The 27,662-nt window shown below is 44.1% G+C and overlaps 1 protein-coding gene across 1 annotated transcript; it reads right to left on the minus strand.

Annotated features, from left to right (window-relative positions):
• Window positions 1-3,480: 3,480 nt before the first annotated feature.
• Window positions 3,481-8,167, minus strand: LOC119317635 (3-hydroxy-3-methylglutaryl-coenzyme A reductase 1-like). The gene is made up of 4 exons (XM_037592118.1): window positions 6,917-8,167; window positions 4,977-5,158; window positions 4,325-4,671; window positions 3,481-4,086 (listed from the first exon to the last, which is right to left on the minus strand). Exons 1-4 carry the CDS (start codon window positions 7,744-7,746, stop codon window positions 3,844-3,846), a joined length of 1,602 nt encoding a protein of 533 aa, XP_037448015.1. The 5' UTR covers window positions 7,747-8,167; the 3' UTR covers window positions 3,481-3,843.
• Window positions 8,168-27,662: the final 19,495 nt, after the last annotated feature.

The raw sequence follows: 27,662 nt of genomic DNA on the forward strand, positions 1-27,662 counted from the left end.
CGAGAGGCGCGGTTTTGCTTCTGCGAGAGGCACGTTTGTCCTTTCACGACAGGCACAGCCGTGCCTCATTCGAAAAGGGGAAAAAGTGCTCTTGGTTCGGTTTTTTTGTGTGGTTATTTTGTGAATTTTTTTTTCGTCAAAATCTATCAATATGGAAACTAATTTAAAAAATCTCGATGCGAGGAACCCAATGGTGAAAACAGTTCGAGATTTGGATGCACGGTTTAAAAGGTAAAACGTTTAAAATAAACAGATGTATAATAAAAGGAAAAACTTTCAGGTTGCGACAATGTGAGTGATCTTTGAAATGAGTACTCATTAAATAGATTTCGATGAAGACTAGCCCGAAGGAATTAGTGAGACGGGCCGGTCGAGGTGCGTGGGAGGCCGTGACCTTGTTTTTGTATTATTAGTTTTTTCCTCTTTTTTACTTTGTTTATATTTTCCAATATTCTGCGTAATATATTATAAAACACTTTATGTAAAAAAATTGAAAAAAAAATCTGTATAGAGAAAATGTTTCTCTTATATACAAAAAGTGTGCATGAAAAATTTTATCATGTATTTTAAAAAATTTAATCAAGCATTTGGAAAAAAATGCGTTAATCTTGTATTTGATAAATATTAATCAAGCTTTTGAAAAATGTTGACCATGTATTCAAAAATTGTTAATCAAGCATTTGAAATGTAAATGCGTATGAAAAAATGTTGACCTTGTATTAAAAAATGTTAATCTTGTATTTGAAAAATCTTAATCAACCATTTGAAAATTGTTAAAAATGTGTATGAAAAAATGTTGACCATGTATCCAAAAAAGTTAATCCTATATTTGGAAAATGTTAAACTTGTATTGGAATTTTTTTAGCTATATACCAAAAATGTACAATATGTATGGAAAAAAGAACAACAACAACAACAACAACAACAACAACAACAACAACAACAACAACAACAACAACAACAAAGCCTTTAGTCCCAAACAAGTTGGGGTAGGCTAGAGGTGAAACCCATAAGATCTCGCAACTAACTCATGGCTCTGGCACATGGATAGCAAGCTTCCACGCACCCCTGTCCAGAGCTAGCTTTTTGGTGAACTCCAATCCTTCAGGTCTCTCTTAACGGACTCCTCCCATGTCAAATTCGGTCTACCCCGCCCTCTCTTGACATTCTCCGCACGCTTTAGCCGTCCGCTATGCATTGGAGCTTCTGGAGGCCTGCGCTGAATATGCTCAAACCATCTCAGACGATGTTGGACAAGCTTCTCCTCAATTGGTGCTACCCCAACTCTATCTCGTATATCATCATTCCGGACTCGATCCTTACTCGTGTGGCCACACATCTATCTCAACATACGCATCTCCGCCACACCTAACTGTTGAACATGTCGCCTTTTAGTCGGCCAACACTCCGCGCCATACAACATTGCGGGTCAAACTGCCGTCCTGTAGAACTTGCCTTTTAGCTTTTGTGGCACTCTCTTGTCACAGAGAATGCCAGAAGCTTGGCGCCACTTCATCCATCCGGCTTTGATTCGATGGTTCACATCTTCATCAATACCCCCATCCTCCTGCAACATTGACCCCAAATACCGAAAGATGTCCTTCCGAGGTACCACCTGACCATCAAGGCTAACCTCCTCCTCCTCACACCTAGTAGTACTGAAACCGCACATCATGTACTCGGTTTTAGTTCTACTAAGCCTAAACCTTTTCGATTCCAAGGTTTGTCTCCATAACTCTAACTTCCTATTTACCCCCGTCCGACTATCGTCAACTAGCACCACATCATCCGCAAAGAGCATACACCATGGGATGTATATCCCTTGTGACCTCATCCATCACCAATGCAAAAAGATAAGGGCTCAAAGCTGACCCCTGATGCAGTCCTATCTTAATCGGGAAGTCATCGGTGTCGACATCACTTGTTCGAACACTTGTCACAACATTATCGTACATGTCCTTGATGAGGGTAATGTACTTTGCTGGGACTTTGTGTTTCTCCAAGGCCCACCACATGACATTCCGCGGTATCTTATCATAGGCCTTCTCCAAGTCAATGAACACCATATGCAAGTCCTTCTTTTGCTCCCTATATCTCTCCATAAGTTGTCGTACCAAGAAAATGGCTTCCATGGTCGACCTCCCAGGCATGAAACCAAACTGATTTTTGGTCATGCTTGTCATTCTTCTTAAGCGGTGCTCAATGACTCTCTCCCATAGCTTCATTGTATGGCTCATCAGCTTAATTCCACGGTAATTAGTAGAAAAAGAAGACATAGAAAAATATAAATGTACCAAAAAGTTAAACATGTATTTAACAGGAAAGAAAGAAAATACAATCTGGCCGGCCCATACCCGTGGACTCTTCAGGCGAGACAAGAGTTATACACGCTATAAGCGCGATATAGCTCTCCTGGGATTGTACAACTTCTTGTATCTACGTTATACAATGAAGCAGGTCCAGGGCCTTGGCCAATCCCGTCTCTGCCCTGGGTAGTAAAGATTTTGGGAGGATGTCACAGATCAACCTCCATGTCTGCTTTTTCCTAGACTGTTTTTTTGCGAATGTGCTTTTTCCTAGACTTTACAACTTGATCTTTAGTCAACATGTTAATGCCACCGAAGTTTTTAGGCATGATTTTCATTGCATAATGTTCAGAAGATACTTGCATTCTGACACGTTGGATATGTGGAATAAGTTTTCAGATTTATGTGGTCAGGTGACTCTAAACAATGAACCAGACAAGGTTGTATGGATTTTAACCAAGAGAAATGTTTTCGCTGTGAAATCTCTCTATGCTTATTTGATTGTATAGGCAGGCTCAATTTCCTTGTAACGATATTTGGAGGATGAAAATGCATCTAAAAATCAAAGATTTCTCTTTGCTAGTTGTTGAGAATAGCGCCCTTCTAAAGACAATCTTAAGAAAAGAGGATGGGAGGATCAGGTAATTGTGGGTTATGTTGTATGGAAGAAAGCATTGATCCCCTTTTCTTCTTCTATCCTCTGGCTAAATTTCTCTGGAGTGTAGTGGGTATGAAATGTTATAAGTCCTAATTCTATTTTCGATTTACTGTTCCTGAATTCTGCTAGTTTAGTTATACCGTTCCTTTTTATTTTGAGCTGTCAGTTTTACTGTTCCTGGCTGTAGTATGCGCTAGTCTCTCGCTGTGTAAGAGTTGCTTTCTTGCGTTGGCCTGAGGTTAGCTTTTGCAAGTTATTTTGCTGCTTATGAAAAGATTTTACACTCAGCTTGGCTGGTTAGCACCTTGTGGATGTAGGGTGCTTTTATTCGGAAAAAACAAAAAAGATGTAGAATGTTTTTTGACCGATACTCTCTCCGTTTCAGTGCTAGATACATCCGCTTGAGCGGCAACTTATTACGGACGGAGGAAGTATTTCAGTATAATGGAAATGGGGCCGTGAAGCTCCTTTCCTCCAGAAAAAAAAAACACTGGACTTTCATGCCGCAGACAAAATTTAAAATCTAGCATACTGCATAGAGAGAACAGTAACATCAATCACAAGCTAATCTGATATTCTGATCTGCTGCTATCTCAAACAACTGAAGAAAAAACATGTCTAAATGGTTACACAAGAAAACATAAACATCTGCAGGGCTACACAAACAAAAGTTACAATCAGAAACTGCACGATAGGTCAGGTGTTTTCTCCTTCACAAATTATGCTCGCAAATACAGGTCGCATCTGGTTTCTGATGCCTGCGATCCGAAGGGAACCTAAACAAGACTCGCTCGCTTAATCAGCAGTATGTACAGGCAAGTCTCACTACTCTGCTCCTGTCTCAACACGGTAAGCACTAGATGGATCCTAGGGGGCTACTCATGAAGCAGAATTGGCAACATCTTTACTCGATCGATTGTACTTCATGTGGCTCTTCACAAGCTGACCAGCGGCTAGAGCAGCGAGGAGAGAGAGCTCGCCAGCAAGCACACTGCCCGCTACAATGGTAGCCAAAAGTCTAGCATTCGCGCCCGGCGAGCCATGATTTGGGCCCTTCACACCAAGCAGGTTTAAACACGCGGCCTGTGAGGTGAGGGAGGTGCCCCCGCCAATTGTACCAACCTGAGAAATACAAACTAAAGTGATTATAATGGACATATTAATATGAGAAGAACAGTAGAAATGAAGGATCGATCGAGTTGCGAATCATAAAGCATAACACGAAAACAAATGATTCAGCAAAGACTTCTTGGCTAATAATTTTAATCACTGAAGCCTGGCGATTACAGACTGCGCTACAATCTAAATAGAGATGGAACTTGATTCCAGCTACCAAGAATAGAAAGGAAAATGGGATCACCTCGATGGACGGCATGGTCACAGAGATGTGGAGATCTTTTCCCTCATTCACTGCCTCCAACATGGTGATGCACTGTGAGCTTTCAACATTTTGCGCAGGATCCTGGCCAGTAGCAATGAATAGTGCAGTTACAATATTGCTTGCATGAGCATTGAAACCTCCAAGAGCTCCAGCTACAGCTGACCCAGCAAGGTTTTTGATAATGTTAAGCTCGACAAGTTTTTCTACAGTGGTCTTCAGAACACTCTGCACAACTCTTCCTTTAATTGTAGCCTCACAAACAACAGATTTCCCGCGACCTTCTATCCAATTTACAGCAGTAGCCTTCTTGTCTGAACAGTAGTTACCTGATATAAGCACAAAATTAAATCATTTTTCAAATGCTGGACAAAGAACAATGGTGATATTGGGTACTACTATACATCCAAGGCAAGTGCTGAATTGGTCCACTACAACATATATCATAAATAGGACCACGATAAGTTTTTTTTTCATAGAAGGACTACGGTAAGTTTGCTCCGGGTCAACAGAAAACTAGCAGATCTATTGTTTGCTTTGATCAGCACAGCAATGCATTAGATATCTGCTAAAAGGATGTATTCGTTTTTAGAAAAAGAATGCAAGTCACAGTTTGCAAGGAAAGAGTTGAAACCAGATATGCTGATGACATCCATGTCGGGGAAGTTGTTCCGCAGGTAGCCCAAGACATTTTCGACACCTTTCGACACCATATTCATCCCCATAGCATCTCCAGTACTACAGGTAAACCTCATGTAAAGGTTTCTTCCAGCTAGTGCACACTGAATACCTTGTAGCCTACCAAATCTGCTTGATCTGTGGATACCAGACAATGCAAACAACTTGGTTGTTACAATTGCTACAGAGGTTTACCCTTACATTAACTGTATTAATTAATTTAGTTAAGAAAGGATGCATAGTACACAGTGAATCAAGCAAGCGAGTAAATTATCTAGTGGTAGAAGTACTTATACAGTATACATATACTCCCTCCGTCCGAAAAAGCTTGTCCCTCAAATGGATGTATCTAGCACCAAGTTAGAGCCAGATACATCCATTTGAGGGACAAGTTTGGGACAAACCTTTTCGGACGGAGGGAGTACTTCATACAGAACTAAATGTGAGCCATGGAATATACTCCCTCCGTTCGGAATTACTTGTCTCGGATATGGATGTATCTAGAATTAAAATACATCTAGATACATCCATTTCTGCGACAAGTAATTCCGAACGGAGGGAGTAATAAATAAGAGGATAACAGACTGGGGTACTGGTGAAATAAATCACACATGGAGTAAAAGCTGTTTGAAAAAATGCAATCGTGTTTAAACATTAGCACCAAAGCAGCAAACATCGCATAGAACAAAAGTGTCATCTGTCTGGTACTAACAACAGACCGTGTATCTAAACTCTGAGTAATTTGACAGTATACGATGCACCAAGAATCAAATGCTAAAGCACAAGCTAACAAAGATGGCATTTGTTAAACTTATTACCAACTCTAAAGTACCCATGGAAGTTAACCAATGCAAAAACTGCTAAGGAATGACCTAAGCTAACATCTGCCGATGGCAACACATGTTTCCATGATTTCTCTAGACATTGAAAGAACAGAAAATAATGACGTAAAGAATGCCACAATTATGAAATGGTGTGAACGAACAATACCCCAATTATAAAGAGTACTAAAAATGACAATATTAAAAACTTCTACACATGGACCAAAAGTCCCTCTATGTTCAGAAAAAGGGAAACAATAACTGCCTAACCATCTACACAGTATAGACTGACACATAGGTACAATAACTAGGCCAACAACAAAACATTACAAATAGCAAGTAACAAGCTGAGTCTAAACGCCATAAACCGACAGAACATATGTGATGTGCATCCTGAACCTCTGAAAGAGGATACGCCAGCACTCGCTAACGGTTTAAAGTGCACAAGATGACATCAATTTCAAATGCTCTAAAGTTCGAGAAGCGAAAACCAACACACATTTGAGGAGACAGCGACACTTTGTCGCTGTTCCCGAGGTTTGAGGAAACACAAAGCGACACTTTGTCGCCATTCCCCAAGGTTTGAGGAAACACAAGGCGGTTTGAGGAAACACAAAGCGACACTTTGTCGCCGTTCCCCGAGGTTTGAGGAAACGCAAAGCGACACTTTGTCCCCGCTCCCCGAGGTTTGAAGAAACGCAAAATGACAATTCATGGTCAAATAATGCAGAAAAGGTATAAACTGGCATTAATTTATCGTAGTTAGCTAGTAGCAATCAGATGAATCAGGCAATATAATTCTACTGATGCCTCAATATGTGGTTAAAGACGTTGTAGTTGCCTTAACAGAGTGCATGTGCAATATGGCAATAATACCTGTAGCCTCTACCCCCTCATCAACAAAATGAGAAAGGGACTTGCTTTGGTGTGCAATCAACTGATTGAAAAACACATGCAGTGCTACTTCTAGCTATGAGCATCACACCAATACTGAAAACATCACATGGCAGCAAAAGAAGGCATTTTTCAATCATCACTCACACTATACTAGATCATCAGAGAGTGAGAGGCCTACTTATTGAAGACAGCAGCCAGCTCCTCAAAATTGGCAGGCGCCTCAAGAAACATCTTGAGCTCCGCTGCCCGCTTGGCGCTAGGCAACTTGACGGCGGGCGCACGGGACATGGCGTCACGGAGCAGCACGCTGAAGGCACCCCCGGACGCTGCAATGGCCCTGCAGCCGCGGTTAACGCTGGCAACGAGGCATCCCTCGGTGGTGGCCATGGGAACATGGTAGTCGCGCCCATCCAGGAGCAGCGGGCCGGCGACCCCGACCGGCAGCTGCACATACCCGACAGGCATCTCGCAGCATTGCCCCAGAATGGCCTCATAGTCCATCCCCTCGAAGGGGAGCCCCTCCACGCCCCGCCCAGTCATCCGCCGCAGCGCCTCCCGCCTCAGCCTGGCCGCGCGGCGGCAGTCCCGAAGCCGCGACTCCAGGCGGTGCGACGGGAGCTCCCCGGACACCACCGCGGCGACGATCTCCTCGTCCCCGTCGTCCGGGCAGTCAGGCATTGGCGCGGGCGCGACGGCCGCCGGCGAGCGGCGGGAACCGTCCTGGCCCTCCTCGCGGCGGGCGCTGGCGGGCTGCGCGAAGGGCACGGCGAAGAGGCTGAGGAGGTAGACGACGGAGGCGAGCTGGCAGACGACGGTGGCGAACTCGCGGCCGCCGAGGGGGAACCTGAGGGGCCGGCCCGGGTCGCTGCAGAGGCGGAGCAGGTCGCAGGAGGAGAGCACGAGCGAGACCATCGCGAGGCCGTTGGTGATCCGCACGGGGAGGGGCAGCGCGCCCGTGAGGGCCCTCCGCGCCGCCGCGATGCGGCCGCCGACCCGGCGCGCGTCCATCCGTCTGCCTAACCGCCGGGCCGCCGCGCGCGGGGGTCGGGGCGAGATTGCGGGCAGTTACAGGACGGGGCCGAGCGAGCAGGAGCCGGAGCCGGAGCCGCCTGCAATGTGTGTCTGCGTTGCCGCTGCTGGCTCGGGAGGCGCGTGTGCCGTGTGCGGGGAAGAGTGGTCGGTTGCTCGATCCAAGGACGGGGAGGCGTCGGGCCCGGGGATCGGACGGCGAGGAGCGCGGCGCGGAGGGTTCTTGGTGTGCACGGAAAATGCAGCTGCCGAGGTGCAGGTCAGATGTTCGGCGTGACACGGATCAAAGCGACAGAGCTTCTTTCTTTTCTTGCAAGCAGAGGACCAACAAGAGGTTTGGTCGCACCTGGACCTGGTGGACGAGAGAGATAGCAAACAGAAATAGTCCACATCCTCCTGGAGATGTCGGCCAAACAATCTTCAACAGAAGCAAAACAAAACATTAGAGCATCTATATATTCATCAATCCCAAAAAGGTTAATTTTTCCATGTTTGCCCAAGGTCGAGTCGGGGCCGACGCGGATGACTACAGTGTCCCCGGCGTGGCCTTGCCAAAACTGCACCGGAGATGACGTTGTCGGCGGGGACGTTGTTCGTGGATAGCGGGTTGACTCATTCGGGTGAGGGGTGTAGGGTCGTCGATGGCAGATTTGGTGCAGGGAGATTTATAAGAATGGCAGGGCCGTCACGGCGTGTCCGGGACAAGTCTCGGGCAAGGCGGGGCAGCGAGGTGTGCCCACTCTTCCTCGTCGCCTCCTCTTTAAACGCCCTCCAGGAAGCCCTCTGTCCCCATACTCTTCGGTGAACTCTCATCTATGATAAATAGGAAAATAAACTTGTTGGCTACAGGCAACTTCAAAGGGTGCATTGGCGGCTTCACTATGAGCGATGCGGGCGACTTCCTCATGAATATCTAAGCAAAATAATTTTTAGTCTAGTAGATTGATATATGAGTGAACCTACATGAAACATAAGATCAAACTCCTCTAAAAACATCAACAAAATCATACTCATCTAAATAATTGGATCAAGAACATGCATAAACCTAAACATGGCAATGCCTAGCACACATAGCGCGGATTCGTCAAAAATAAGTTAGGGCTCGGAGGAGAAACATATAGATCATTCAAGTAGAAGGATTTGGAATGAAAAAGAGTAGGGAGAAAAATCTGGAAAGGGTTTAGAAGGGTTTCGAGGAAGAAGAAAGAGATAGAGGAAGATTTGGGGTGATTTACCTCTTCCTCGGGCTGATATGGCATTGATGGCGTGCGGTACAAGCGGCGGTGCTCGTACCGTCCGTTGTCAAACGTCCTGGATAACTCATTGCTGCCGCGCATACTTGGTACGACCGGTGGCGCGGGGGCTCGCGCTCATACCGTGCACCGTCTCAGAAAATTGACCCTTTTGTTGTTCTTGCTGCGATTGGTATGAGTAGCGGTACGAGCACTTGTACCATGTGTCATCATGGAAAATTGACCCTTCTGGTGGTTTTGGCCTTGTGTGTGCTACATCTCCGACGTATCTATATTTTTGTTTGTTTCATGCTATTATTATACCACTTATACATATTTTTGGCATCAATTTATATTTTTTTTACTAACCTATTAATCTACTACCGAGTGTCAGTTCCTGTTTTGTACATGTTTATTGTTTTATAGAAAATCCATATCTAGGAAGGTCAAAATACCCGGGCGATTTAATATGATTTTTTTTGGAATATACGTGATTTTTGGGCAAAGGTATTAATGCAAGACAGTGCTCGAGGGCCCCATGCGGCCAGGTGGTGTAGCCACCCCCTAGCTGCACCATGGGCCCGTGTGGGGGCTCTGGATATCGAATGGAGCCCTTCTTTCGCTGCAACAAAGCTAATTTATAGGGGAAAATGTCCCTCAAAATTCCGCTCAATCAAAGTTACATATATTTGGCTATAAACGAAACGGTGCTCGACAGAAAACATGACCGAAAAACAGAGAAACAAAGAGTAAAGAGATCCAGTCTCGGAGGGGCTCTCGCCCCTCCGGGCGCCATGGAGGCCAAGGACCAGAGGGGAGAACCCCTCCCCATCTAGTGGGGGTCCATGGAAGAAGCTGGGGGGGGGGGCTCTCTCCCTCTCTCTCCCGGGGGGAGCCTCTCGCGCGGTGATCGTCTTCATCAACGTAGTCGCCGTCACCAACATCTTCATCACCTTTAGCGGTCCACTCTCCAGCAACCCATTGTAATCCGATGCTTGAACATGGTGTTTTGGTGCTACAAATTATTATCCAATAATTAATAATTTGTGTCATGGCTATTGTGTTTGAGTAGATTATTGTTGTCCTATGGATTAATTGGTGAATTGCCACGAATGGTTTTGAGTTGCTTATGGCTATGTTACCGTCCTTTGGTGCCCACCATTTGAGTGCATGTGTGGGTCATATCATAGGGTTAGTTGTATGTTAACAGGACTATGCTTATGGGTGAAGGAGCGACAGAAACCTCACCAGACCATAGAAATCGGTATATAGGGGATGGAAGGGGGGCCAACATATCTTAATGCTATGGTTGGTTTACCTTAATGAACTTATTAGTAGTTGTGGATGCTTGCTAATAGTTCCAATCAAAAGTACAAGAATTTCAAGTAAGGGATGACATGCTAGCAGAGACCTCTCCCACATATAAACTTTCAATGTTGATTGGTTTAGTAACTTAGCTAATTGCCTAGGGACAATTCTGCACACCATACCACCACTATTCCACACTCGCTATTTGTATTATATTGTAATATATTGCGTCTTTACTTAGGCATCACATATTTTTATGTTTAAGTTCTATAGTATCTTGCAAAGCTACCTCTTTATGCCCGCAATGTAGTTTATTTCTTGTTTGTAGATAAAGCAAACACTCGATGTACGCAGTCAGTGGTAAATAGAACCTAAGAAAATATTGATCTTACCTTTAGCTCATTGTGAGTTCAACACTCCATACTTACCACCTCCATCATTGGAAAGTGCTACAATGATTCGTTGAACTTGGGGATTATCAGCGTGGTACGACCTGGGGTATGAATGTTCACCCTTGTGAGTTCAGTCGTCGATCCCTCTGACTTTGTTGGCTTGCCTCTCCACCTCTGGTACGACCTAGTGGGTCGTACCATGCGTCATCTCAGCCTCTAAATGCCCTGAAATTGAAATTATCCGGGGCTTCTCTTCATATAACCGAGAGGTTAGTTCTAACACGTCAAAAAGGTAAAATTTCCAGACTTTTTGACATAAGCACAGTACATAGCAACTTCTTAAAATAAACAGTGTGGATAGAAACTTTTTTATTCTCCTCCTCTAAACTAAACTTCAACACTCTTTATTGAAACAAACAAAAGAAAAGAAAAGAAACTTAATTTTCTATTGAGACGCCCCGACTTAATCATGCACTAATCATACACGCAAATGTGCACGATCAAGATTAGAGACTCACGGGAAGATATCACAACACAACTCTAGACACAAACTTAAAATAATACAAGCTTCATATTACAACCCAGGGGCCTCGAGGGCTCGAATACATAAGGTCAAACACATAAGAGTCAGCGGAAGCAACAATATCTGAGTACAGACATAATTAAACAAGTCTGCCTTAAGAAGGCTAGCACAAACATCAACAACGATCGAAAAGGCGAGGCCTCCTGCTTGGGAGCCTCCTAACTACTCCTAGTCGCCGGCGGCCTCCACGTAGTAGTAGGCACCCTTGGGTTAGTAGTAGTAGCATCGTTAGTGGTGGCATCTGACTCCTGGGATCCATCATCTGATCACAGCAATCATGTACGGGGGAAAGAGGTAGCAAAGCAACTGTGAGTACTCATCCAAAGTACTCGCAAGACTTACATCAGAACTATGCTAAGTATGCATTAGTATCAAAGGAATGGGGCTATATCTTTGAACTGAACTACAGAAATGCCAGAAGAGGATGTAAAGCCTAGCCTATCAAAGACTAGGACCTTGAAGTATCTTGCAGAAGTAGAAGAGTGTAGATTAGCATAATATAAAGTAGTAGTATATTGTAGCATCCACGCCTAGTGATCCTTTCTCGACTCCCTACGAGAAAGCAATCCTGGAGCCATCATATCCATTTCACATCTCTAGTATCCAGTTCTAGTTGTATCGATCGGGATACAACTTTGAGCATCCTTTACCATGGACACGGCTATTCGAATAGATTAAACTTCCCTACAGGGGTACACAAACTTACCCAACACGCTCGATTAACTCCGGCCGGGCAGACCATCATATCATACCCGGCCTTGGCTAATCGACACACTGTAGTCCAACCTAGGTTCAACAGAGAGGCCATCATGTCGGTCTACATCCTAAGCATGCAAGGGTCTTGGGCCCATCACCCTTTGCACTACTACACGTTGTGGAGATGTTCGGGATCAGTCCTGGCTACCTCCTTATACAAGGCGGTGCTTACGCGGCCAACCCGGGCATGTGCCGCTCAATCGCTGACGTTCGAAGAGCTTTTGGAGAAATGTACGACATAGAGTGCCCATACTTATTCCTGCATGATGGTCAGTGCAAAAATGCTAGAGGCCTACTTAGATCACATATCCAAACAGTTAGTGTGTTGGGAGCACGCGGTAATGATCAATGATCTACGATATGTGGTCCTGTCGCCCTGTCTCACGGACTTACGACAAGGGCTGAGAATGCTCGGTTGTGCCGCATAGACATCTCGCGGGTACCCTCCAGGTCAACCCAACTTCACATCACTCATCACATTTCTCTCGCGGGTACCCCTCGGGGCCGACCCGACTTCATCATGGTTCTGAGGTAAAGTCAAGTAACCGTGTGTCCATAACACCAATGGGGAATCCGAGGAATCACCCTCTATGGATTCCACTTGATGTAATCGTCAAGGTGAACTTAGAGGAATCACCCTCAAGGGTTCACTTTTGATGTGTGCACGATAGAGTCGTTATCGGGAGCGGTGAAGGAGGAATCACCCTCCATAGACCACGGCTGTTTAACTACACTACAGAGATCTCATCAGAAGTGCTATATGAGGTATCACCCTCGGCACTCGCAAGTAACCCTACAGTGTTGTACAACTAAGGGGTGTGATGTGATGTGTCGGGCTCTGGACATCGATCACGTTGATCGAGTCATCTGGTAATCTAGCTAGGGCAAAAGGGACAAGGTGAGGGGCCACTGATGGATCCTTAACCAACCTATACTAAGCATATAGGATAAGCAAGTAAGGTACAAAAGCAGGCTATGCATCAGAATATGAGCAATCATTTACAGTAGCAAAATCTAATGCAAGCATGAGAGAGAATGGAATGGGCGATATAGGCTTGATCAAGGGGGTTTGCTTGCCTGGAAGCTATTCTAAAAAGGACTGGTTGTCAGGGGCGTAGTCGACCTCATGAGCAACGTCAGTCCGGTGTCTACCAGAGATAAGAGGGGGAAGAAACAATAAATATAATGCAAACAAATGCATCACGATGCATGACATGGCAGTATGCAGTGCTAGGGGTGATCTAACACAGTACCACACGTTGCAGACGAGGAGGGAAAACATCTAGGAATGTTTTCCCAACGTTTGGCATTTTTCGGATAGATGAATCGAAGGGGAAGGATCCATGTTCATCATGCTAGAGGCAAGTGACATATGAACGGATTGCATATTCAGATTCGTTACATTTTTTCATTAACTTTCATATATACATTATTTTCATCTGAATTATAGATTATTTTATATGATTTTTCAAAAAATTAAACATTTATGAAACTATTATTATTTAAATTAATTCGAAAATAGATTTAATGCGTCAGCATGATGTGAGCATAATGTTAGTAGTCGACACAGTCAGTTGACTAGTCAATCTGACAAGTGGGACCCTACTATCAGTGACCCAGTTAACTTAATAGGTTTAATTTAACTAATTTAGTTAATTAGTTAATAAGGGGCCCACATGTTACTGACTAATTAGATTAACTTAAGTTAATTAATTAATTTTAATTAGATTTAGGGGTGGGGCCCACCGGTCAATGACTGGAGCTGCCCAGTCAGCACCGTTGACCGGTCAAACCAGTCAGCGGGGCCACTGGGGGCCACCAGTCAGCGACCCAGGGGTGGCCCCAGGGCGGCCACGTGAGCGGGCGGCGCCGGAGTTGCTCCGGTGACCAAATCCACGGCGGCGCACCTCGGGCCTCGTTCGAAAATGCTTTCCGGCAACCAAATGAGGCGCGGGCGGTACCATTCGAACTGCGGGGCATGCTGCATCCAGCTGTGGTGGTGGCGTGGCCGGAGCGGGGCTGTAGTGGCGGTGGCGAGCGGCGAGGACGGTGGCCGAAGCATAGTGTAACACCCACGATGCGGCTATATCTCCCACGTGTCGGAGCACGACTTAGAGGCATAACCGCATGGTAGGCATGTCGCAAGAGGGGTAATCTTTACACATCCCATGTACTGAATAAGAAAGGGATAAAGAGTTGGCTTACGATTGCCACTTCACACAATACATAAAGATAGCGTTACATCATCCAGAATACAATCAAGGTCCGACTACGGAACCAAACATAAATAAAAACAACCCCAAATGCTAGATCCCCGATTGTCCCAACTGGGCTCCACTACTGATCAACATGAAACGAAACAACACAACGAACACGATCTTCATCGAGCTCCCACTTGAGCTCATTTGTGTCATCTGCACTGGTATCATTGGCACCTGCAACTGTTTGGAAGTATCTGTGAGTCACGAGGACTCAGCAATCTCACACCCGCGAGATCAAGACTATTTAAGCTTATGGGTAGGAAAGGGGTAATGAGGTGGAGTTGTAGCAAGCACTAAGCATATATGGTGGCTACGCAAATAAGAGCGAGAAGAGAAGTAATGCACGGTCGTGAACTAGAAGTGATCAAGAAGTGATCCTGAAACTACTTACGTTCAAACATAACACAAGAACCGTGTTCACTTTCTGGACTCCGCCGGAAAGAGACCATCACGGCTACACATGCGGTTGATGCATTTTAATTAAGTTAAGTTCCAGGTTCTCTACAACCGGATATTAACAAATTCCCATCTGCCCATAACCGCGGGCACGACTTTTAAAAGTTCAAACCCCTGCAAGGGTGTCCCAACTTAGCCCATCACAAGATCTCACGGTTAACGAAGGATATTCCTTCTCCCACGAAGACCCGATCAGACTCGGAATCCCGGTTACAAGACATCTCAACAATGGTAAAACAAGACCAGCAAAGCCGCCCGATGTGCTGACAAATCCCGATAGGAGTCGCACGTATCTCGTTCTCAGGGCACACTGGATGAGTGCTCCGTACAACTAAAACCAAACCTCGAGTTGCCCCGAGGTGGCGCTGCAAAGGACTCTAGTTTGGACCAACACTCAGAGGAGCACTGGCCCGGGGTGGGGGGGGGGGTTAAAATAAAGATGACCCTTGAGTCTGTAGAACCCAAGGGAAAAAGGCTTAGGTGGCAAATGGTAAAACCAAGGTTGGGCCTTGCTGGAGGATTTTTATTCAAGGCGAACTGTTAAGGGGTTCCCATTATAACCCAACCGCGTAAGGAACACAAAATCAAGGAACATAACACCGGTATGACGGAAACTAGGGCGGCAAAAGTGGAACAAAACACCAGGCATAAGGCCGAGCCTTCCACCCTTTACCAAGTATATAGATGCATTAATTAAATATAAGATACATTGTGATATCCCAACAATATCCAAGTTCCAACAAGGAACAAACTTCATCTTCACCTGCAACTAGCAACGCTATAAGAGGGGCTGAGCAAAAGTGGTAACATAGCCAAACAACGGTTTGCTAGGAAAAGGTGGGTTAGAGGCTTGACATGGCAATATGGGAGGCATGATAAAGAAAGTGGTAGGTATCGCGGCATAGCAATAGAACGAGCAACTAGAAAGCAAAGATAGAAGTGATTTCGAGGCTATGGTCATCTTGCCCGAGATCCCGCAAGGAAGAAGAACGAGTCCATGAAGAAGACAAACAGACGTAGTCGAACGGATCCTCACAAACGCGACGTTATCAGAACTAACTCGAAGAGGCAACATTGGAAAGAAGCAAACAACATAGTAAACAACCACCACATAAACATGGCATGATGCATGATACGTCTCCAACGTATCTATAATTTTTGATTGCTCCATGCTATATTATCTACTGTTTTGGGCAATACTGGGCTTTATTTTCCACTTTTATATTATTTTTGGGACTAACCTATTAACCGGAGGCCCAGCCCAGATTTGCTGTTTTATGCCTATTTCAGTGTTTCGAGGAAAAGGAATATCAAACGGAGTCAAAACAGAACAAAATCAACTGGAGAAGTTATTTTTGGAAGGAAACCTACCGGATAGACTTGGACCATACGTCAGAAGATGAAGGAGGTGCTCACGAGGGTAGGGGCGCGCCCCCTGCCTCGTGCCCCCCCTTCGGTCCACCGACGTACCCCTTGTACCCATATATACCTACGTATCGTAAAACTTCCAGAACGCACAATAGATCGGGAGTTCCGCCGCCAGAAGCCTCCGTAGCCACCGAAAACCAATCTAGACCCGTTCCGGCACCCTGCCGGAGGGGGCAATCCCTCTCCGGTGGCCATCTTCATCATCCCGGTGCTCTCCATGACGAGGAGGGAGTAGTTCTCCCTCGGGGCTGAGGGTATGTACCAGTAGCTATGTGTTTGATCTCTCTCTCTCTCTCTCGTGTTCTTGAGGTGATACGATCTTGATGTATCGTGAGCTTTGCTATTATATTTGGATCCTATGATGTTTCTTCCCCCATCTACTCTCTTGTAATGAATTGAGTTTCCCCTTTGAAGTTATCTTATCGGATTGAGTCTTTAAAGATTTGAGAACACTTGATGTATGTCTTGCCGTGGATATCTGTGGTGACAATGGGATATCACGTGATTCACTTGATGTATGTTTTGGTGATCAACTTGCGGGTTCCGCCCATGAACCTATGCATAGGGGTTAGCACACGTTTTCGTTGTGATTCTCCTGTAGAAACTTTGGGGCACTCTTTGAGGTCCTTTGTGTTGGTTGAATAGATGAATCTGAGATTGTGTGACGCATATCATATAATCATACCCACGGATACCTGAGGTGACATTGGAGTATCTAGGTGACATTAGGGTTTTGGTTGATTTGTGTCTCAAGGTGTTATTCTAGTACGAACTCTAGGGCTGTTTGTGACACTTACAGGAATAGCCCAATGGATTGATTGGAAAGAATAACTTTGAGGTGGTTTCGTACCCTACCATAATCTCTTCGTTCGTTCTCCGCTATTAGTGACTTTGGAGTGACTCTTTGTTGCATGTTGAGGGATACTTATGTGATCCAATTATGTTATTATTGTTGAGGGAACTTGCACTAGCAAAAGTATGAACCCTAGGCCTTGTTTCAACGCATTGTAATACCGTTTACGCTCACTTTTATCATTAGTTACCTTGCTGTTTTTATAATTTCAGATTACAAATACCTTTATCTACCATCCATATACCACTTGTATCACCATCTCTTCGCCGAACTAGTGCACCTATACAATTTACCATTGTATTGGGTGTGTTGGGGACACAAGATACTCTTTGTTATTTGGTTCCAGGGTTGCTTGAGAGAGACCATCTTAATCCTACGCCTCCTACGGATTGATAAACCTTAGGTCATCCACTTGAGGGAAATTTGCTACTGTCCTACAAACCTCTGCACTTGGAGGCCCAACAACGTCCACAAGAAGAAGGTTGTGTAGTAGACATCAAGCTCTTTTCTGGCGTCGTTGCCGGGGAGGTTAGCGCTTGAAGGTATATCTTTAGATATTGCAATCGAGTGTTTTAGTTTCTTGTTTTATTACTAGTTTAGTTTATAAAAGAAAATTACAAAAAAAGGAATTGAGTTTGTCTCATACGCTTCACCTTTTTAATATCTTTCGTGAGTATGATGGAAAGGATAATTGTGTTCAAGTGCTAGAAGAAGAAATCTATAAAATGTTTGGCACTAAATATTTGAATGATGAGCATGATTGCAATGTTGTTAGTATTAATTCCTTGAATATCCATGATGCTAATGATATGCAAAGCCACAAGCTTGGGGAAGCTATGTTTGATGAAGATGATATTTTTTGTCCCCCAAGTTTTGATGAGCAAATTTACTATGATGAAAGCATGCCTCCTATCTATGATGATTATTGTGATGACACGTATGCTTTAAAGAATAATAATAACAATGAACCTTGTCATCTTGATCTTAATTTTCAATCACATGATAGTTATTTTGTTGAGTTTGCTCCCACTATTATTCATGAGAAGAATTTTGCTTGTGTGGAGAGTAGTAAATTTTCTATGCTTGTCTATCATGAAAAGAATGCTTTAAGTGCTGGTTATATTGTTGAATTCATTCATGATGCTACTGAAAATTATTATGAGGGAGGAACATATGCTTGTAGGAATTGCAATAATATCAAGTTTCCTCTCTATGTGCTTAAAGTTTTGACGTTATGCTTGTTTTACCATCCTATGCAAGTTGATTCTTGTTCCCACAAGTTGTTTGCTCACAAAATCCCTATGCACAGGAAGTGGGTTAGACTTAAATGTTCTAGTCATATTCTTCATGATGCTCTCTTTATGTTACAATTCTTATCTTTTATGTGAGCATCGTTGAAATCATCATGCCTAGCTAGGGGCGTTAAACGATAGCGCTTGTTGGGAGGCAACCCAATTTTATTTTTGTTCCTTGCTTTTTGTTCCTGTTTAGTAATAAATAATTCATCTAGCCTCTGTTTAGATGTGGTTTTATGTGTTTAATTAGTGTTTGTGCCAAGTAGAACCTTTGGGAAGACTTGGGGAAAGTCTTGTTGATCATGCTGTAAAAAAACAGAAACTTTAGGGCTCACGAGAATTGCTGCAATTTTTATTTGGAAAGTGATATTGAGTTAATTCTTTTTGAAGATGATTAATAGATAAATTCCTCAGGTCCACCAATTTATTTTAGAATTTTATGAGTTCCAGAAGTATACGTTTGATCCAGATTACTACAGACTGTTCTGTTTTTGACAGATTCTGTTTTTCATGTGTTGTTTGCTTATTTTGATGAATCTATGCCTAGTAAAAGAGTTTATAAACCATAGAGAAGTTGGAATACAGTAGGTTTAACACCAATATAAATAAATAATGAGTTCATTACAGTACCTTGAAGTGGTATTTTGTTTTCTTTCGCTAACGGAGCTCACGAGTTTTCTACTTTAAGTTTTGTGTTGTGAAGTTTTCAAGTTTTGGGTAAGGATTCGATGGACTACGGAATAAGGAGTGGCAAGAGCCTAAGATTGGGGATTCCCAAGGAACCCCAAGGTAATATTCAAGGATACCCAAGAGCCTAAGCTTGGGGATGCCCCGGAAGGCATCCCCTCTTTCGTCTTCGTTCATCGGTAACTTTACTTGGAGCTATATTTTTATTCGCCACATGATATGTGTTTTGCTTGGAGCGTCAATTTATTTTGTTAGGATTTGATTTCTGTTATTTAGAAAAATGTTTTGCATCTTTTATTTCAATTAAAGTGGCATTGATAGCCTTTACTATGCCTATTTTAGAAGCCCACATGTTGTTGTTTGAAAGCAGAAAGTTTACCGCTGTTGCAGTAATTCCCTAGAAAATTCAGAATGTGATAAAATGTTGAAACCTTTTGCGTATTAAGATCTGATAAATTTAATACAGTGGGAATTTTATTTCATAATTTTTGGATCTAGGGAAGTATGGATGTTGCAGCATTCTTTACAGACTATCCTGTTTAGGCAGATTGCTGTTATGTTTGCATTGTTTGCATATGTTTGCTTCTTTAATGATTCTATTTGAGGATAGGACTATTAAATATACAGAGGCATTTAGTATGCAATGTTGAATAATAATTTTAGTGATTTACTACAGTAGAGTATGATAAGTTTTTTGCAATGGTTTATACTAACTTATCTCACGAGTCCTTGTTGAGTTTTGTGTGGATGAAGCTTTTGAGATTTAGGGAGACCGTGATATGAGAGGAATTAAGGAGACACAAAAGCTCAAGATTGGGGATGCCCAAGGCATACCAAGATAATATTTCAAGAAGTCTCAAGCGTCTAAGCTTGGGGATGCCCCGGTTGGCATCCCACCTTTCTTCTTCAACAACTATCGGTTAGTATCGGTTGATCCTAAGTTTTTGCTTATTCACATGATGTTTGCTATTCTTAGATGTAATTTTCTTTTGCTTTGATTGTTGTTTGAATAGAATACCAAGATCTGAAATTATTAAATGTTAGAGAGTCTTCACATAGTTGCATAATTATTCGACTACTCATTGATCTTCACTTATATCTTTTAGAGCATGGTGGTAGTTTTATTTTGAAGAAAGAGATGAACTCTCATGCTTCACTTAGATTATTTTGAGAGTCTTAAATAGCATGGTAATTTTCTTAAAATCCTAATATGCTAGGTATTCAAGAATAATAAAATTCTCTTATGAGTGTGTTGAATACTATGAGAAGTTTGATACTTGATAATTGTTTTGAGATATGGAGATGGTGATATTAGAGTCATGCTAGTTGAGTGGTTATGAATTTGAGAAATACTTGTGTTGAAGTTTGTGATTCCCGTAGCATGCACGTATGGTGAACCGTTATGTGATGAAGTCGGAGCATGACTTATTTATTGATTGTCATCCTTATGAGTGGCGGTCGGGGACGAGCGATGGTCTTTTCCTACCAATCTATCCCCCTAGGAGCATGCGCGTAGTACTTTGTTTCGATAACTAATAGATTTTTGCAATAAGTATGTGAGTTCTTTATGACTAATGTTGAGTCCATGGATTATACGCACTCTCACCCCTCCACCATTGCTAGCCTCTCTAGTACCGCACAACTTTCGCCGGTACCTTAAACCCACCATATATCTTCCTCAAAACAGCCACCATACCTACCTATTATGGCATTTCCATAGCCATTCCGAGATATATTGCCATGCAACTTTCCACTGTTCTATTTATTATGACACACTCCATCATTGTCATATTGCTTAGCATGATCATGTAGTTGACATCGTATTTGTGGCAAAGCCACCATTCATAATTCTTTCATTCATGTCACTCATGAGTCATTGCACATCCCGGTACACCGCCGGAGGCATTCATATAGAGTCATATCTTGTTCTAAGTATCGAGTTGTAATTCTTGAGTTGTAAGTAAATAAAAGTGTGATGATCATCATTATTAGAGCATTGTCCCAGTGAGGAAAGGATGATGGAGACTATGATTCCTCCACAAGTCGGGATGAGACTCCGGACGAAAAAAAAGAGGCCAAAGAAGCCCAAATAAAAAAAGAGGCCATAAAAAAGAGAAAGGCCCAAATAAAAAAATAAAAAAATGAGAGAAAAAGAGAGAAGGGGCAATGCTACTATCCTTTTACCACACTTGTGCTTCAAAGTAGCACCATGATCTTCATGATAGAGAGTCTCCTATGTTGTCACTTTCATATACTAGTGGGAATCTTTCATTATAGAACTTGGCTTGTATATTCCAATGATGGGCTTCCTCAAAATTCCCTAGGTCTTCATGAGCAAGCGAGTTGGATGCACACTCACTAGTTTCTTTTGTTGAGCTTTCATACATTTATAGCTCTAGTGCATCCGTTGCATGGCAATCCCTACTCACTCACATTGATATCTATTGATGGGCATCCCCATAGCCCGCTGATACGCCTAGTTGATGTGAGACTATCTTCCCCCTTTTGTCTTCTCCACAACCACCACTCTATTCCACCTATAGTGCTATATCCATGGCTCACGCTCATGTATTGCGTGAAGATTGAAAAAGTTTGAGAACATCAAAAGTATGAAACAATTGCTTGGCTTGTCATCGGGGTTGTGCATGATTTAAATATTTTGTGTGGTGAAGATAGAGCATAGCCAGACTACATGATTTTGTAGGGATGAACTTTCTTTGGCCATGTTATTTTGAGAAGACATAATTGCTTAGTTAGTATGCTTGAAGTATTATCATTTTTATGTCAATATGAACTTTTGTCTTGAATCTTATGGATCTGAATATTCATACCACAATTAAGAAGAATTACATTGAAATTATGCCAACTAGCATTCCACATCAAAAATTATCTTTTTATCATTTACCTACTTGAGGACGAGCAGGAATTAAGCTTGGGGATGCTTGATACGTCTCCAACGTATCTATAATTTTTGATTGCTCCATGCTATATTATCTACTGTTTTGGGAAATATTGGGCTTTATTTTCCACTTTTATATTATTTTTGGGACTAACCTATTAACCGGAGGCCCAGCCCAGATTTGCCGTTTTATGCCTATTTCAGTGTTTCGAGGAAAAGGAATATCAAACGGAGTCAAAACGGAATGAAATCAACTGGAGAAGTTATTTTTGGAAGGAAAACTACCGGATAGACTTGGACCCTACGCCAGAAGATGAAGGAGGTGCTCACGATGGTAGGGGGTGTGCCCACCCCCTGGGGCGCGCCCCCTGCCTCGTGGCCCCCCCTTCGGTCCACCGACGTACCCCTTGTACCCATATATACCTACGTATCGTAAAACTTCTAGAACGCACAATAGATCGGGAGTTCCGTCGCCAGAAGCCTCCGTAGCCACTAAAAACCAATCTAGACCCGTTCCGGCACCCTGCCGGAGGGGGCAATCCCTCTCCGGTGGCCATCTTCATCATCCCGGTGCTCTCCATGATGAGGAGGGAGTAGTTCTCCCTCTGGGCTGAGGGTATGTACCAGTAGCTATGTGTTTGATCTCTCTCTCTCGTGTTCTTGAGGTGATAGGATCTTGATGTATCGCGAGCTTTGCTATTATATTTGGATCCTATGATGTTTCTTCCCCCCTATACTCTCTTGTAATGAATTGAGTTTCCCCTTTGAAGTTATCTTATCGGATTGAGTCTTTAAAGATTTGAGAACACTTGATGTATGTCTTGCCGTGGATATCTGTGGTGACAATGGGATATCACGTGATTCACTTGATGTATGTTTTGGTGATCAACTTGCGGGTTCCGCCCATGAACCTATGCATAGGCAAAGGCGGAGCCAGAAAATTTGGTCAATGGGTTCACTCATTACCTCACTAAAAATTAATTTGGTACGAATTAATTAAGTGTAAAGTTTAATTTCAAACTATATTAGAACAAGAGTCTTTTTGACAAATTTCTTACAACAAGAGTATAACAAGTTAGTTTGACAAATTCAAAGTAAGTACCATCAAGCGAAAGAAGCATGTAAAGCCACTCACATTTCAGTGTGTAGCTTTTCGATCTTTCATTATCATGAAAAGATCGAACACATCATATGGCAGTAATTTAGCTGTCAATTGAAAACTTTGGGAGATTATTTGCAGTAGCCGCATTTGATATACTGCTTAATTACATCTAACGGATGGCCTAGAAGTGCCAGCATCATTATCTGAATCAGGCTTCAATTTCTTTTTGAGAAATATTATTGCATACCATAATATAGACCAATCAAAGTTCAGGGAAATTAATCAGAAAACTAGGGTAAAAGGTAATACCACACAGCAGGGATGGAGTGGTCTAATTGCGTTCAGTTTGGACTTCAATTGCCAGCCACCGCCGATGGCCGACTTACTGTTCTTGGCTTGCCGCCGGAGGCTGCCGATCTGGTGCCACAATGGGAGAACATGGAGATGAAACACCGAGGGGCCAGGGTTTGGAAACGAACTGGGGGAAACGATATGCGGCGGCGTGTTGCGTACATGGATGGTATGGAATCGTGTGGTCAACTGTCGAGCCTGCTGCATGTGGATTGTATCTTATGGTATTGGGCTCTTTTGTTTTGAGAAATAGCTGTAGGTTTTTTGTTGGGCTATTCATCATGTTATAATAAATTTACAATGGGCTAAGAGGCTTCATGCTCTTTTTTTTGCGTTCAAGAGGCTTCATGCTCGTGCGTACTAGCTTTGATGGGTTCAAGCGTACATTTGTATTGGGTTCATGCAAGTGACTACGTGTATACATGAACGTGGCGTGCAAAGATTGTTGGGTTCAAGTGAACCCAACGCCTACACACTGGCTTCGCCACTATGCATAGGGGTTGGCACACGTTTTCGTCGTGATTCTCCGATAGAAACTTTGGGGCACTCTTTGAGGTCCTTTGTGTTGGTTGAATAGATGAATCTGAGATTGTGTGACGCATATCGTATAATCATACCCACGGATACTTGAGGTGACATTGGAGTATCTAGGTGACACTAGGGTTTTGGTTGATTTGTGTCTGAAGGTGTTATTCTAGTACGAACTCTAGGGCTGTTTGTGACACTTATAGGAATAGCCCAATGGATTGATTGGAAAAAATAACTTTGAGGTGGTTTCGTACCCTACCATAATCTCTTCGTTCGTTCTCCGCTATTAGTGACTTTGGAGTGACTCTTTGTTGCATGTTGAGGGATAGTTATGTGATCCAATTATGTTATTATTGTTGAGGGAACTTGCACCAGCGAAAGTATGAACCCTAGGCCTTGTTTCAATGCATTGCAATACCGTTTACGCTCACTTTTATCATTAGTTACCTTGCTGTTTTTATAATTCCAGATTACAAATACCTTTATCTACCATCCATATACCACTTGTATCACCATCTCTTCGCCGAACTAGTGCACCTATACAATTTACCATTGTATTGGGTGTGTTGGGGACACAAGAGACTCTTTGTTATTTGGTTCCAGGGTTGCTTGAGAGAGACCATCTTCATCCTACGCCTCCTACGGATTGATAAACCTTAGGTCATCCACTTGAGGGAAATTTGCTACTGTCCTACAAACCTCTGCACTTGGAGGCCCAACAACGTCTACAAGAAGAAGGTTGTGTAGTAGACATCAATGCACAACCAAGTATGATGCATGTCCGGTTTAATGAGGCATGGCATGGCAAGGTGCACAAACAACACTACAAATTAAGTGGAGCTCAATATGCAACTCCGTTGCATGTTGACGAAACACCACGTGACTTATTTAGTTCTCTCTTGTTTAGGTACCCATCAATATTAAATGTTCTTAAACATGGCAAGGGGTGGAGCAAATGAAAACTACCTATCTAGGCAAGTTTAAATGAGGCCGCAACAACAAACAACAATTCCGAAAAATCCCCATATGCAATTTAAGGATTTGCTACTGTTCTGCCCTAAACATAATTTTAGAGTTTTTAAACATGCAAGATGATGCCACCATGTTAAACTAGGCATTTTCCACCCCATTTACATATAAAGTTTGTTAGGTTTGGATCTACGGTTATTTAGTTATGAATTAAAGCATTTTAACATGGCAGTAGAGCAAAATTAATCAAACAACATTTTAAACATGTTAAACATGGATGAAAAATGGATATAAATGAACTAGACAAGATTCTACACATTTTTCATATTTGAAGTTTTTACATGTGATGCACGGTTGGTGAGTTATGATATGCATGAAGCTTAGGGACTAATCTGCAAAACTACAAATCCCTAGAAATTGGCTAAAATTGCATGGACAGGAAAAAAACACAGCCGGGCCGAAATCTTGTTGGCCCAACAGGAAGAGGGGATCTGGAGGGGCTGCTCACATCGGGCCTTGGCCCAGCTGGTGGAGAGGGGAGGCCAGCAGGGGCGCGCAGCTGGGCGTGGTGCGGTGCGGGAGTGGCTGGAGCTGGGCCACGAGGTGCGGCCGGTCAACGGGGAGGTTGGACGAGGCGGGTGCTCGCTCGTTCTCGAGCGAAACGACAGCAGGCGGGGGCACGATGCAGGGGACTTGGCGCGGCGGCGCGGCTTGATGCAGAGAAGACGACGACGCGGGAGGATCTCGCCGGCGTGGACGAAATGACAGGGCGCGGGGATCCGGGCGAGGACGGTGAGAACTAAGGCGAGGAAGGGAATCGAGCGGGCGAGCTCAACGAAGACTCGAGCGCTGTCGTCTCGCTCGTCCACGGGCGAAGTAGAGGACGACAGAGACGCGATGCAGGTGCAGGGACGGAGGGGCGCCGCTCTAGGCTCGGGACGGCGACGGCTTGGACTCCGACGAGGCTTGCAGGAGTCGAGGAGGGAGGGATCCAACGGCGGCTCGCGGTGGTCCTGGACGGCGACGAAGCAGAGGAACGGCAACATGGCGCGGCGGCGGAAGCTCCTACTGCTGCAGTTCCAAGAGAGGAAGAGAGGTCAGGGAGGCAGAGAGAGAGAAAGGGGTGAATCAAGGAGGCAAAGGAGGGCCGGCGGGGCTCATATGATGGGGTCCTGGTTATCGGAGCTGGTGGAGGCCCTCTAGCACTGCTGCTGGTGGTTGCCGGCGGCGAGGTTCGCCGGGGTTCGCGGGGTCGCGAGGTTGGAGGAGCTCGGCCTCGAGAGCGCTCGAGCACGGCTGCTGGGAGGCTGGATCGAGGGAGAGGAGGCTGGGTCGGTTCGGTGGCGAAATCGAGGAGGGGAAGGAGGCGCAGGTTGGCTCGGGATGGATCCCGATGAAGATGCGGCGGCGGCGGGGTAAGGGACAAATGTCCTAGATTTTAGGGTTTGGGTCTACAGATGGGCTATGGGACTATATATATACGAAAGGGGGGAAGATCTGGATCCTTCGATCGTGATCGGGCGGTCTGAAATAAAAGGGCTAGGGAGTCCAAAAGAAAAACCGAGATGTTTAGGGGATGTTTGGGGATGATCTGTAGGCAACGGTGACAACAAAGCGGGTCGGGTCCGGGACAGTTTCGGACGTGCGAGAGGGGTCTATGCACTGCGCAAAGAGGGGTAGGCTGGGCCTAGGTGGACTGTGTAGAAGGCCATGGGCTGAGAGGAGAGAAGAGAAGTGCAGCCCGGCAAGGTTTTCGGAGACCGAAAACGTCCGACGTGTGACTGGCTATACTGCCGCTATAGTTATCCGTTGGGGCATCAAACGAACTCCGAATGCGATAAAACTTGGCAGGCGGTCTGCTGACAACATAACGACACCGCGTGCCAACTTTCAACCCATTCCGATAACATTTTCCGGACACCTATAAAATAATATTTCGGGCATGCCGCAGGCACGTGCAAGTGTGAGTGGGCTCAGAACGGGCAACAGAAAGAACTGGGAGACCTGGACGGATGCAAGTTTTGAAAACATGATGATGCAATGCGGATGATGACATGGCAAGATGCAACACGCAAGCGAAAGACATGGCAACGACGGCGAATAACTGGAAGACACCTGGCGCATCGGTCTCAGGGCGTCACAACACTCCACCACTACGAGAGGATCTCGTCCCGAGATCTAGAATGGCACCGGAGAGAAACGGAAGAGGAAGAGAAATGGTAAAACTAAGTTGCTTCTTTGAAAAACGAGTGAAACCAACAAACCTTGAGATGTTAAACAATTTTGAGAAAAGAATACAACGAAGACGAACAAAGTTGAGAACACTTTGTTAGAAAAGAGGAACAAGGAACCTTGCTAGAACCTTGTAGGTTGAAAGAAGAAAAGGGTTTCAATGGACAAGAAGTACATGTGAGCACTCCAGTTGAGAAGGGAGGCACCACTTGACAGGATGGGAAGAACTTTAAAAAAAGGGCACGACACTCCGGTTAAAATGGATAAGCAAGGAAAGGAACATGATGTTGACAAAACAAGATGATGGGTCAAAGAGAGCAACATCACCATGCCTCCGGGGCGAAAGAATAGAAGCTGGATTGATGGAAAGAAAAGAACGGAGAAGAAATGACAACTTATACCACAATTTAATTTGGAAAGCATCCTTGCAAGAAGGTTAGAGCGGAGCTGTTGGAAAACCAACAACGAAAGGATATGATCCTCGCGGGCTTACGGAGACATCTCAAAACTTGAGGTGAAATTCTACCACTAACGAAAACAAATGCTTGCTTGAGACTAACGAA

The sequence above is a fragment of the Triticum dicoccoides genome, chromosome 6A (genome assembly GCF_002162155.2).
Source record: "Triticum dicoccoides isolate Atlit2015 ecotype Zavitan chromosome 6A, WEW_v2.0, whole genome shotgun sequence".
In the NCBI taxonomy this organism is placed as follows: Eukaryota; Viridiplantae; Streptophyta; class Magnoliopsida; order Poales; family Poaceae; genus Triticum; species Triticum dicoccoides.